A 12,296-nucleotide genomic window follows, 5' to 3' on the forward strand; every position below is an offset into this window, starting at 1 on the left:
TGGCTCCAACCGTTAAGGACATTCTAGTGTTGTGCAGTGTTGTACTACCTACACTAGTTTGTGGCCTACTGATCCTAGCGTGAGCTGTAGAAAGAGTGTGCTATCCCTTGACACACAGCTCTAAGTTCAGTAGAACTTATTGATACTAAGCTTGACTTTATATGTACCTTGAGTACCTATAGTGGTTTTCAGTTAGTAATTCAAATAGAGATTTTCTGGTAAAACAATGGCAAGCTGGAATCCCACACGCTGCTCACCAATGTGAGAAGTTGACCAGGTAAATGCTGGTCACTAGTTAAAGTTAGCTCTATTAGGTCTTGTCGGTCGAAGGCACACAGAAATATAGGTTCACTACTAGATTTTTCAGCATCCAATTTTTTGGCGTATACAGAGATATATTCTCTTATACTTATTATTACATAGGGACTCCTTGTGTGTTTTTTAAGCTCACTAGTTAAAGTGGCCACCTTGCACCAATACAATTCGACTCTTATGGTAGATAGGTTTAAGACAACCTTTTAAAGAAAGCTATCCTAGATGTAGCTGTGGAGAGCAGCCTTCAGGCTAAGTCTTTAGAGTAATGTAAAGCAGCTTGTTTTACCTTATAATCTCTTGAATTACTGTGGGAAATGGGGGTCTCTAGTTGGCACAGTGTGAGAAGTTGGCCTGGTATATGATGCTCACTAGTTAAAGTGATCACCTTGTACCATGCCAAGCAACCCTTATGGTGTGGTTGTAAGTCAACCTTTTCGGACTAGCTGCCCTAGTGGTAGCGTAGGCTAAGCAGTCTTTGAGGCTAAACTCGTGAAGCGTGTTAAGCCAGCTGTTTTACCAAATGTAACCCCCTTTTATACCAATGAAAGGACACCACACAGATATATATTCAAAATATATATGTATTTATTTCTCAAAGTAAACCCTAGTCTCTTTATGAGCACAGGAGCACAAATCGTCAAACAAGATTACAGTAGAATACACAGAAGTTGCACTTTATATGGATAGGCCCTGGTGGCCGCTCAAACCATATACTAAAATAGTGGTATAAGTACCACGAACAGAAAAGGGAAAAGGCCTAGGGCCTCTAGAATCGCTGGGCCTACAAGGAGCTAACGTCAGTTAGTGACCAGGAGGTCCACGGGTGGCGTGTGCAGAGCAAATAGTCACACGCGTGCTCCCATAGATTTCAATGGGTGCATAAAAAGTACAAAGTTACTGCAAAGAGGATCTTCCGGATGGACTAGGAACTCAAGATTTGGAACACAGGCACTAGAGATGTAATACTACACTTGGGCACAGGTGTGCCAGCTTTACCTCACCCACAGGAAGCGGGTGCATAGGCCTCGAAGTGCGTCGGGTTTCTTCTATCTGTTCCGTGGAGCTTGAAGACAAAGATGCTGCAGGCGGTCGGTCCGGGAGAGATGCAGTGGATCCAAGAGTGGATCGGAGATGTTGAAGACCTGTAAGCAGAGGGGACAGTGTTCACAGTCACTAGCCAGTGACCAGCGTGGCACCAGGTGGGTACCAGGCAATGTCGGGTGCAAACAGGAAGAAAGGTGTAGCTTGTCTCTGCAGCCACGTGGTCCCTGGAGGTCGACGACGTCCAGGAGTCGGTTCACGAGCTGTCCCACGCAGGCTCTCGCTGGCGGCGGTGTCGGCGACTTGATCGATGCAAACAAGCCTTGGCAAAAGCAATTGTTGTAGGAGGTGAAATAAGCTGATGGTTCTGACCAGCAAGGTCAGAAGGACTGCTCCTTTGGAGGGGAGCAAGGGCCAGTCTGGAGCAACCAGACCAGCGGTGTATTTTGTAAAGTTCGTCGCCAAGATGGCTACTAGCCAGCGGGCCAGCAACCGGTTAGGCGCGTCGAGTGGCAAAATGCAGAAGGGCCCCACGCAGATCGTGGAGATGCTGGAGGGCTTACCTTTGGTGCAGATGCTGCTCGAGGGTTGGGCTTCTCAGGTCCCAAAGCACAACTTGGAGGGAGCCTCGGTTGTTGCACTTGTCAGCTTGTCGTGGTGGTTTCAAGATGGCTGGCTCCACGTGTCTCGGTGCCTCCACGGGTCTCCTCTTTTCAGGGACTGTGGATCGGGCGGTGAGAGGTCTGGAGGTCCAGGTCTTGTCAGTCTCTGGGCTCGGGCTCCGGCGGGAGGCGGCGGCAAAGCAGACGTTGATTCGCTGGATGGTGCTTGCGTTAGCAAGGTGGTCACTCCCTGACCACAGGGGAGATTGGCTTCAGTCCTCTGTGCAGCAGAGCGTCGAAGTTCCCGTCTTCTTCTTAGTGTTAAGTTGATTCCAGGATGTCTGAAGTCTTAGGACACAGCTCCTACCTTTAAGCGGATTCTAGGGGCCGGACTACCTGCTAGGTCCCTCCCTAAGGGTGGGACCAGGAAGGGGGGTGGTTACACCCCCAATCCTTTGTCCAGCTCGCCCCAGGCCCGGGACTGGTGTGCCCCAGGACCGGTTTGAACTGGCATATGCACCGAGGCTCCTTGTGAGCCACAGGCATGTCTGGTTTCTTTCAAGCCCTACCTGACCAATACACAAAATCCTGTCTGGGGTGGTGCACGCACCTCCCCTGGCAGGAAACCCTTTGTCCACACCTCCCAAGCTGGAAGGACTCCCAGCAGTAGGTGGGCAGACTTGTGTCTGTGGTGGCAGCATCCATTTTGTGGAGCTGAGGCTATGTCTGATTTTACCCGGGTTTCAGGTACTGTACATGTCGTGTCCCTCTAGAAGGGTGGAATGCTAACCCCGTCGCCAGAATTGGCGAGGGGTTAGTATTCCAATTCGTATGACACCTTACTCGACATGTTTTGATAAAGCCAAACCAAAGATAGCATTTAACCGCGAGGTTCATAATGCACTTAAGAGTATATGGTATGACGATATCTGGAAACAGTAGAAGGAAGTTGTTCCGACCACTGCAGACAGGCTCAGCTCATGCCAGAGCACCATCTCACATGGAACCAAGCACTCTGCCTTCAGGATTGTTAAGGCCTGCCATAGGAGTGACTTATAGGTTACCAGGTGTCCCATTTAAGGTTAGGTATAGGTATACTACACCTAAGTAAGAGGTGATTACACCAACTTACCCCAGCTGAGTGATCAGCCAGTTGTGTCAAATTGTTAGGCCAAGCCTGGGGTGGCATAATACATGCCTCAGCCCCTGGCAGGCCTTGGGTACACCAATGCCCTGGGTACCTAGTGTACACTGGTACAGGGGCTGACAGGGTGATCCAACCAATTGGGTATGTACCTAGGGTACATGGAGTCCATTTTAAAGAGAGAACAGCCAGGCTGAGATCCTGAATAGCAGGATCTCAGGCCAACTAAGTCGAAAAACCAGCTAGACACTAGGCAAAAATTTTGGGGTAACCATAGTCAGATATCCACCTTCCTACACACAGGTATAAACTTGTGACAAGCAGGGACTCTCAATTCTAAGTCAGGATAAGGGGATCACCCTTTTAAATAACCCCTGCTCACCCTTTAGGTAGTGTGGCGCAAGCAGTCAAGACTATTCTCAGGGCGTCATAGGTTAAGCATTTGTGAACACATACAGCAATACAATGACACACCACAAATGGACACCAGTCAAGGTTATATCAAAAATAGTTTTCTTTATATAAGGCTTAGCACAAGACCAGAATAACGATTAAAATGACCACAGTATTATTTTAAAGTTCAATGTTCTTGTAACAAGGCTTAAAATGCAAAAATAGTTTTTTTTTTTACTCAATTCTGCTTCTTTTCAGGCTTTGTACGGTTCGTACCGGGGTGTAGGACTCGTCCGCATTAAAAACAAAGAAAGTACGAGTCAATCGGTGCGGACTCCGGGGTCCGGGACGTGCACACTGCGGTGCGAACAGAACAAAGTACCTTAAGTTTGTGGGGTCCGCGACGGACAGTGCGGGACAACTTGATGGGTCCGGGTCGTAGTTCGGCAGCGTACTCGGTCTGGTCCGGTCGCGGCGTCGGGACGCGGCGTTGGTACGGGACCGTCAGGGGTACGTGCGGATGATCCGGATCAGCTTGCAGAGTCCGTGGCGTCGGCGTTCGAGCCATACCTTCGGTGCGGATAGGCGGCGACACTTCTCGGTGCCGTACAGCGTACGGGGAGGATCAGCGTACTGCGGCTTCTCGGCTCCGAGTATGGCACGGTGCAGTACGTTAGCAGCGTACGGACCGTACCTGCGGGTCGATTGAGCTTGGGCCCGGCGTACAGGGTTTGGCAGCCAGTGTTGTACGTCTCGAATCGGCGGGGAAGTTTAGGTGCAATGCGGCCGGGAGGGATACGGCGCGTACTAACGCTTTTGGATCAGCGTAGACGCACGGTGCCGGGCGGCAAAGACACGGCTTCGCGGCGGATGGGGTACGAGGCGTACTGGGGCCAAATCCAGCGGGAAACAAACGCAAATCGTCCAGGCAACTCAATTTTGGAAGGCAGATGAGTCCAATGGTCCTGGGACTCAGTTCAGGGAGCAAGCTCTTCTTCCAAGCCCTTGGAGATAGTTGAAAAACAAACTGCAAAGTCTCTTTCAGTCTTGTCCCTCTCCTTTCTCAGCAAGGCACCAACTGCAGGCCAATCCCCCAGGTCAGGGAAAGTTACTCCTCCTTCAGCTTCTTCCAGGTCCTTCTGGTCAGGCAGAGTTCCTTCGTGGTTCAATCAGGATCTGATTTCTTAGGAGCAGGGCTCCTACATTTATACCAAGTTTCTTTTGTCTTTACAGGCCAGGGGGGCCTTTGCATAATCCCAGTCCACTTCTTTTCAGTGAGGAGCACTTTGTTGGGACTCTGGCTTCTTCTTTCAGCAGGCAGGGCAGAGACATCAGACGTTCCCCAGGGGGTGGAGCCAGCACTGTGGTGGCAGAGCACTGCCCTATTCAGAGTCAAGGTGCACTCCTCCCACCCATCCTGGTGTAATCTTTCTATTCACCACCTGGCAGCCCCAGCCTGTCTCCTGGAACTTCCCAGCCCTGTCACTCAAGCTACACACAAAGAAGATAGCCCTCCCCTCCAGAGGCGGACTGAGATGGTTAGGCACGCAAAGGCTAACTTTCTAAAAGTAGCATTTGCAAACCCAGGATATTAAAATAACCTTTGCTAAAAGATGTATTTTATTATTCTGAGTTCAGGCATACTAAACACGAATTTCTACCATGCTTCCTGAGCCTGCTAGGATTATAGAGTGTTATAATCTAGCAGCCCATTCTGGCCTATGGAGAGCAGGTAGCCTTACAATAGTGAAAAACGAAAATGGCTGTAATTCACTATTAGGACATGCCACACACCTCAGAGCATGTCCTACCTTATCCTTACAATGCACCCTGCCCTAGGGCCTACCATAGGGGTGACTAATATGAAGGTAAGGGAAGGTTTAGGGACTGGCAAGTGGGGACACTTGCCCAGTCAGCATGGCAGTACCAGACTGCATGCAGGTTCTGCAATGGCAGACCTTAGATACATTTTACCAGGCTGCTTCTGTGGGTGGCACAACCAGTGCTGCAAGCCCACTTGCAGCATTTGGATATACAAGCCCTTGGCACCCCTGGTGCACTCTACTAGGGACTGATAGTAAACCAAACAAGCCAAACATGGAAGTCAATCAATGTATACATTTTACCATAGGGAGAGCATATGCACCTTAGCACTGGTCAGCAGTGGTAAGGTGCCCAGAGTCATAAAACAGCCAACACCAGGTCAGAAAAAATACAGGAGGAAGGCAAAAAGTTTAGGGATGACCCTGCAAAAAGGGCCAAGTCCAACAATTACTAAATGAAAGGACACCACACAGATATATATAAAACGAATGTATGTCATTACATCGGATAGTAATACCACGCATGCCATTACAACGCGGGTATTACTACGGGATGTCAATGACATCGCATGCCATTACATCGCAAACTATTACCACGAATATGCCTTTACCACGCATGCCATTACAACGCAAAGGCATGCGTGGTAAAGCTATATTCGTGGTTAGTTTGCAAGGTAAGTGACTACCCCACCCCTACACAACCCTTCCCCGCCCCAGTCCTCTCCCTACAATTACATTACACTACACGACCCCCCAACACTACCCTAAAACACAACACAACACATGCACACTACAGCACTACCCTAATCCCTAACGCACTTCACTACTCAAATCTACTACACTACCCTAAACCACTACAGTACACAAACTCTACAACATTACCCTAAACCCTAAAACACTACTACACTACCCTAAATCCTAAAACACTACACTACGCAAACTTTACTACACTACCCTAAACACTACACTACACAAACACTACCCTAAACCCTAAAACACTACACAAACACTACTACTCTACCCTAAACCCTAAAAAACTAAACTATCCTTTACCCTTAAAATACTACACAAAGACTACTACACTACCCTAAACCCTAAAACACTACACTACCCTAAACCTTACAACACCACACTACATAAACACTACACTACCCTTAACCCTAAAACACTACACTATGCAAACACTACTACTCTACCCTAAACCCTAAAAAACTACACTAGCCTAAACCCAAAAAAACACTACACTACACAAACACTACTACACTACCCTAAACCCTAAAACACTAAATCACTACACTACACAAACTCTACAACACTACCCTAAATCACTACAACACTACCCTAAACCCTAATACACTACATTACACTACAAAAAACACTACAAAAACCACACAGAACACTACTTTTAAACTACCCTAAACCCAAACAATTAACTCCCACCCCAAGAGCAAACCCCCTTACCGCTCTCCTCTCCAGCGTCGCCGTGGGATCATGCTTCCTCCTTCCTGCTTGCTTCACGTCGTTGTGAGGAAACAGCCTGAGTTTCCGCACAACGACTTGGATAGCCGTCACATGACATCGCATGCGTTGTAAAAGCGCATGCGATGTAATGGTATGCGTGGTTTTACCACGCGTTGTAACATCGCATGCGTTGTAACACATGCGATGTAATAGCAACGCGTGGTAAAACCCGCATTGTAATGGCTGTTCCCCATATAAAACATATATGTATTTATTACTAGACACACTCTACTAATCTCTTTATGAGATTAGAAGTCAAGGTCATATGCACTTATGAACATTTCACAACAAGTTAAGCACAAATATGGCTGGGGCCCTAGGGGCGTACCAGCCCATATACTAAAAAAGAGACTTAGGAAGATCGACTTGCGAGGGGACAAGGCCTAGGGCCTGTAGAAGCGCTGGGGCCTCACTAATCCACCCAAGGCAGGTAAGTAATGGACCCACGGGAGACGCATGCAGTGTGAGAACACAGCCGCGGATCCCAATAGACTTCAATGGAGCAAGTCGCGGTTGGAATTTTAAAGTTTTAGGATTCTTCGGGAGAGTCTACAAGCAAATCACTTACAGGGTAAGTAGTTCTAGAACCAACACCCACAGGAGCACCGTAGTGTTGGAGTTACCTAACCCAGGGAAGCCGGGTGCGTAGGTGTCTTTTGGTGTCGGGTCGCGGCGTCGTTTTCAATGGGAGCCAAAGAAGACTTGCTGCTTGTGAAGACAGGAGAAGTGTCCGGTGGAATCCAAGGCTGGATTCAGAAAAAGGAAGACCTGAAAGCAGAAGGGACAGTGTTCAAAGTAACTTGGCAGTGACCCGGGGCAAGGAAGCTGGATGCCCACAGTCGTTGGGTGATTTCAGGTGATCACGGGTGTCTTGACTCTTCTGCCACGAGGTCCAGGAGGTGTCGACGATGACCAGGAGCTGGATTCGGCATGTCCCACAAAGTCTGAAGCTTACTGAGGTGTCGGCAACCGGATTGGAGCCAACAAGCCTTGGCAACAGCAAGTCTTGTGGAAAGTGGAAAAAGTCAGTGGTGCAGACCAGCAAGGTCTGAGGGACTCACCCAGCGAAGGTAAGTCAGGGCAGCCCTGGAGCAACCAAGGCAGCTCCTTGGTTCTGTAGAAAAGTCTTCTGGGGACCCACAAGCCAACCGGCACGGGATCACGAAGATGCCTCAGGAGGATTCACTCACCAGGAGCCCACGGTCACTCGGGATGAGGTAGGCCTCTAATTTTTGGTGGAAATCCTGCTGGAGGCTTGGACCACACGTGGTCCAATGCACATATTCGTAGAACGTCGTGAAGGGGTTGCACTTGACAATAGTGCACGGTACCCAGGTATTGCCGTTCCTCGTCACTCGTGGGGTCCACTTGCCTCAGCATCGCTGGGGACTCACGATGACCGTAGAGAAGTCAGGAAATCCACTTCCAGGGCTGCAGGGACTTCGGACTCCGGCGGGAGCGGGAAAGTTTGCGACCATTGATGCAAAGTTTTGATGCCTGCCAAGCAGAGGAGTCACTCCTTGACTCCAAGGGAGATTCTTCAGTCTTCCAAAGGTAGTGGAACGTCAAAGGTCCAGGATTCTTCTTCAGAGCGTCATCCAGGGATATCTAGTTTGCAATGGCAAGGGTTCCCTAACTTATACTACAAGGAAGGGAGGGACTAGCTCTATGACAACTCCTATGGGAGGGTCAGGGGAGTGGGTGGCTACACCCACTTCCCTTTGTCCAGTTTCGCGCCAGAGCAGGGGCTGGTAGCCCCTGAACCAGTTTGAGCTGGCATATGCACAGAGGAGCCTACTGCTCCCCCAGTGCAGGACTTCAAAGCACTCTAGGAGTGCACCCACCCAGCCCCAATACACTAAATCCTGTCTGGATGGTGGTTACACCACCCTGTGACAGGATGCCTATTGTTGGGCCTCCTCCACTGCGAGTTTCAGTCAGCAGCAGGAGGACAGCCCAGTGTCTGTGCTGGTGGCATCCATTTTGTGATTCCAGGGCTCTTCAGTATTCTACCGTGTTTCCACAGTGGGTACATGTCTATTCCTCTAGAAGGGTGGGATCATACTCCCACACCAGTTACTGGTGTGGGGGTATGATTCCAAAGCGTTTGACACCAAACACGACATGTTTTGATGCAGCCACCCCAAAGTTAGCATTTACCGCTAGGTTATAATGCACTTAAGAGTATATGGTTTAACCGCATCCACAAACAGCTACAGAGAATGCACTCTGAGAGCTACAGAGGGGCCCTGCTCAGGCAGAGGTACCCCCTCATATGAAAACCAAGCACCCTGCCCTTAGGATTGTTAGGGCTTGCCTTAGGGGTGACTGATAGGTTTATATGTGTGTGTAAGGAGAGATATAGGGAACCTATATCTCAGTGAGGAGTGCTAACACTACCTCACCCAGGCAGCAGTAGCAGGCCTGTGGTGTCAGATTTAGTCTGCTTCCCAGGGGTGGCATAATACATGCTTCAGCCCCTGGTAGGCTTGTGAAGTACCTATGCCCTTGGTACCTAAGGTAACATATACTAGGGGCTCATACGGTACCACAGTATCCAATCACTAGTGCATCTAATATGCACTCCAAGTTGTTTAGAGAGAACAGAGAGGCTGGGGCCCTGATTAGCAGGGTCCCAGCCAGACTATAGCCAGAAACCAGTGTTAACATCAGAAAAAACGTGGGGGCAACATAAGTGCAGATCCTACTCTCCTACACATGTTGCTGCACCAAGGATATTGTGCTGGATAACTCAACACTTATAAGGTTCCAAAGGCGAGACCTATTGGCTATGCCAATGCTTGTTTTATAAACCATTGATAGCGTCTCCTATATGACGTGATTAGTTCTTAGAGGACTGTATTTCTGGGTGGACCTCATTGAACATTATACACTATTCACTCTACAAGCTGCCTGTCTTGTTGTGCAATACTGTCTTCCTTCATGTAAATATGCGTATTTTTTACTTAGATGGATGGAAGGTCTTGCTATTTCTGAAGGTTACACTGCTTACGGTACACATTTATCATGAGTCTTATTTGCTGTATTACTTGTATGAATGAATTTTAACCTTTGTGGGTTTTAACCGAATAAAGATTTATTAATTGACTGGACTGCTCCCACCACTTAGAAGTGGAAAAAGCTCGTAGGACAGGAAACAATATATTATGACCAGTATTGAAAAATTCTCGACTAGCAGGAAAAAGACTGGGGAGTGCTTGGCACAAGTTTGTCCCTGAAGTGCTGCTGCTTAAACTTATTCTCATCTTGATGGGTCCATGAAAGATGGACTCTTACTAGCCCCAACAAGGTAAAATGGGGTTAAGAACTTCTCAAGGAGTGCCTCCTTCTGTGGACTATCTTTTCCCAGGGCTGGGACGAAGGAACCGTCCCAAGAGACAGTCATTACGCTGTCTTCCATTGTCTTTGTGTGCTTGGCTGACCAGTCTAAATCTGAGGGTAAATGTTGCCTTTTCAGCCTCCTTAGCCTCAGTATGACCTCAGCCAAGGTGTTAAAGGTAACGAACTATGGCGCCTCTACTGGGAAATCCACAATAAGCCTAAAAGCAACGTTATCCCACCCTATGTACCACCCAACATCAAGGCTTGAACCATTAAAGTACAGTTTATCCACTTACATAGGATTAGAGCTGGTTGCTGACTCCATAAGCCAGGACATTTGATTTTACTGTTACATTAAATGTAGTCAAGAATCAGCAGTCTAATCATCAAAATGCTTTATACGATCAATATGACATCTCATGAATATTTTCCCAAAACGTTGGATGCCAGTCGGAACGAAAAATCTTCATGCACTCGTTTGGTCACTTACCGACCTCTGCTGTGCATAGTCTTTCCCAGTTGGGGCTGGAATGGTCTCAGAGCAGCAGAATGTTGTCTGTGAATTCCTGCTTGTGTGCCTCTGTTCATTAGGAATGTAAGTGCGCTCCTGTTGAGATAATGTAACCGATTACAAAAGAAGTGATGTGACAACACCACAGTTGAGGTATACCAGAAACGCATCACACCACACGTGATTGCCACATACCTCATGATACAATAGTTTTATGACTCTGAATTGGCCTACAAGGGGGATACCTGCAATAATTTTGCTATAAACATACACCGAAATTACCTTTATGGCTTTTATTTCACATCACTTTACCCTTTCATGTGATATCCAGTTACACTTCAGCAACCACCTTATTGCTTTTTACACATTAATTTGCCTAGGGCCTGTAGAGAGGAGGAGTTAAAGATTGGGGAGGGGTTGCAAAGACTTTCCTTTCCATAGGTATGGTAGAGTTTATGAAACTATCAAACAGTAGAACCCAGTCAGGGTAACAGAAGGCCCACAGTTAATATGTAGCACAAAGATATCTCTGTTAGGCCTCATCTCCTTCCTTGTGGCCAGGGGAGCTGACCTAGAAAATGGAGAACTAGGTTTGAGTCCCCACGCCATCTCAACATCCTGTAATTCTGGGTAAATCACTTAGGGCCTGATTTAGAGTTTCTTTTACTCTGTCTGTGTAAACCTTCCTCCAAGGGCCCAAGGAAGTACAGGTCGTCGGAGTTAAGCCATCCGAACATCCGCACTATTTAGAGGCGGCTGTCGGGTTTGACTTTTTTTTGGACTATCTGCCACCTCTAGTAATATCCTGGTAGTGAGAGACATTAAAAATAAAAAAAAATAACCTAACCACCATTGGAAAAATCTCCCATGTTGCTGGGGCTAGGGGAGAGAGGATACTTTTTTTCTCTTTTCCAGTAAAGAGAAATCTTTTTAAATGTTGGTGAAGCATCCGTCATCAATGAGAGACACCGCCCAAAATAAATGACTTTGTATACACCTCCCATATGATTGTTAGACATATATTATGTTATCATTGTGCATAAATCATTTTTGCAAGTGTTACATGTGTATTAGAAATTGTAACAACAATATTCTAGCACGTTATAACATTTGTAAGAAAAATGGAGGAAGCTGATTTGGCCTTGAGCCTTGTCCTATCATTCACATTTCAAAAGGAAAAAGGAGAATTTTCTCTGTGTGTTATTATGTTAAAATAGTATGAAATGTATTTTTCATGCTTCAATTTTACTGACTGCAGTCTTATCCTATACCTATTATGCAAACAGCAGAAATGTTATTAAATCATTCACGTGTTTATTCAATATCCACATAAAACCTGTATTTGATCTTCTCCCCCACTTCCAGATCCTCTCTTGGGCAGACAGGACAGAGATATACCTCAGACTCCCAAAGTTTCCCAACCAATTTCTAAGCAAGGGACTGAAGAATAGAACTGTTGATTAGGCATAACAGCCACAAATTAAATGGCAACCCTGGGCCTCTAGGGCCCAGTCGTCTTCTCAAAAACACAGATATCCTATATAATTCAACCACTTTTTTTGATAAATAAGCACTCATCAAAACAAAGCTCAGAACCAGGGATT

At 47.2% G+C, this 12,296-nt stretch overlaps 1 protein-coding gene across 1 annotated transcript in view; it reads right to left on the bottom strand.

Annotated features, from left to right (window-relative positions):
* The window catches only part of LOC146871419 (somatotropin-like), a 50,160-nt gene that overhangs the window by 22,799 nt on the left and 15,065 nt on the right, over window positions 1-12,296 (bottom strand). Inside the window, exon 3 of the mRNA XM_085651062.1 lies at window positions 10,672-10,788. Within this exon, the coding sequence (XP_085507188.1) occupies window positions 10,672-10,788 (117 nt within the window). The remainder of the gene's footprint in view (window positions 1-10,671; window positions 10,789-12,296) is intronic.

This window comes from Triturus cristatus, chromosome 1_1, assembly GCF_964204655.1.
Source record: "Triturus cristatus chromosome 1_1, aTriCri1.1, whole genome shotgun sequence".
Taxonomy (NCBI): Eukaryota; Metazoa; Chordata; class Amphibia; order Caudata; family Salamandridae; genus Triturus; species Triturus cristatus.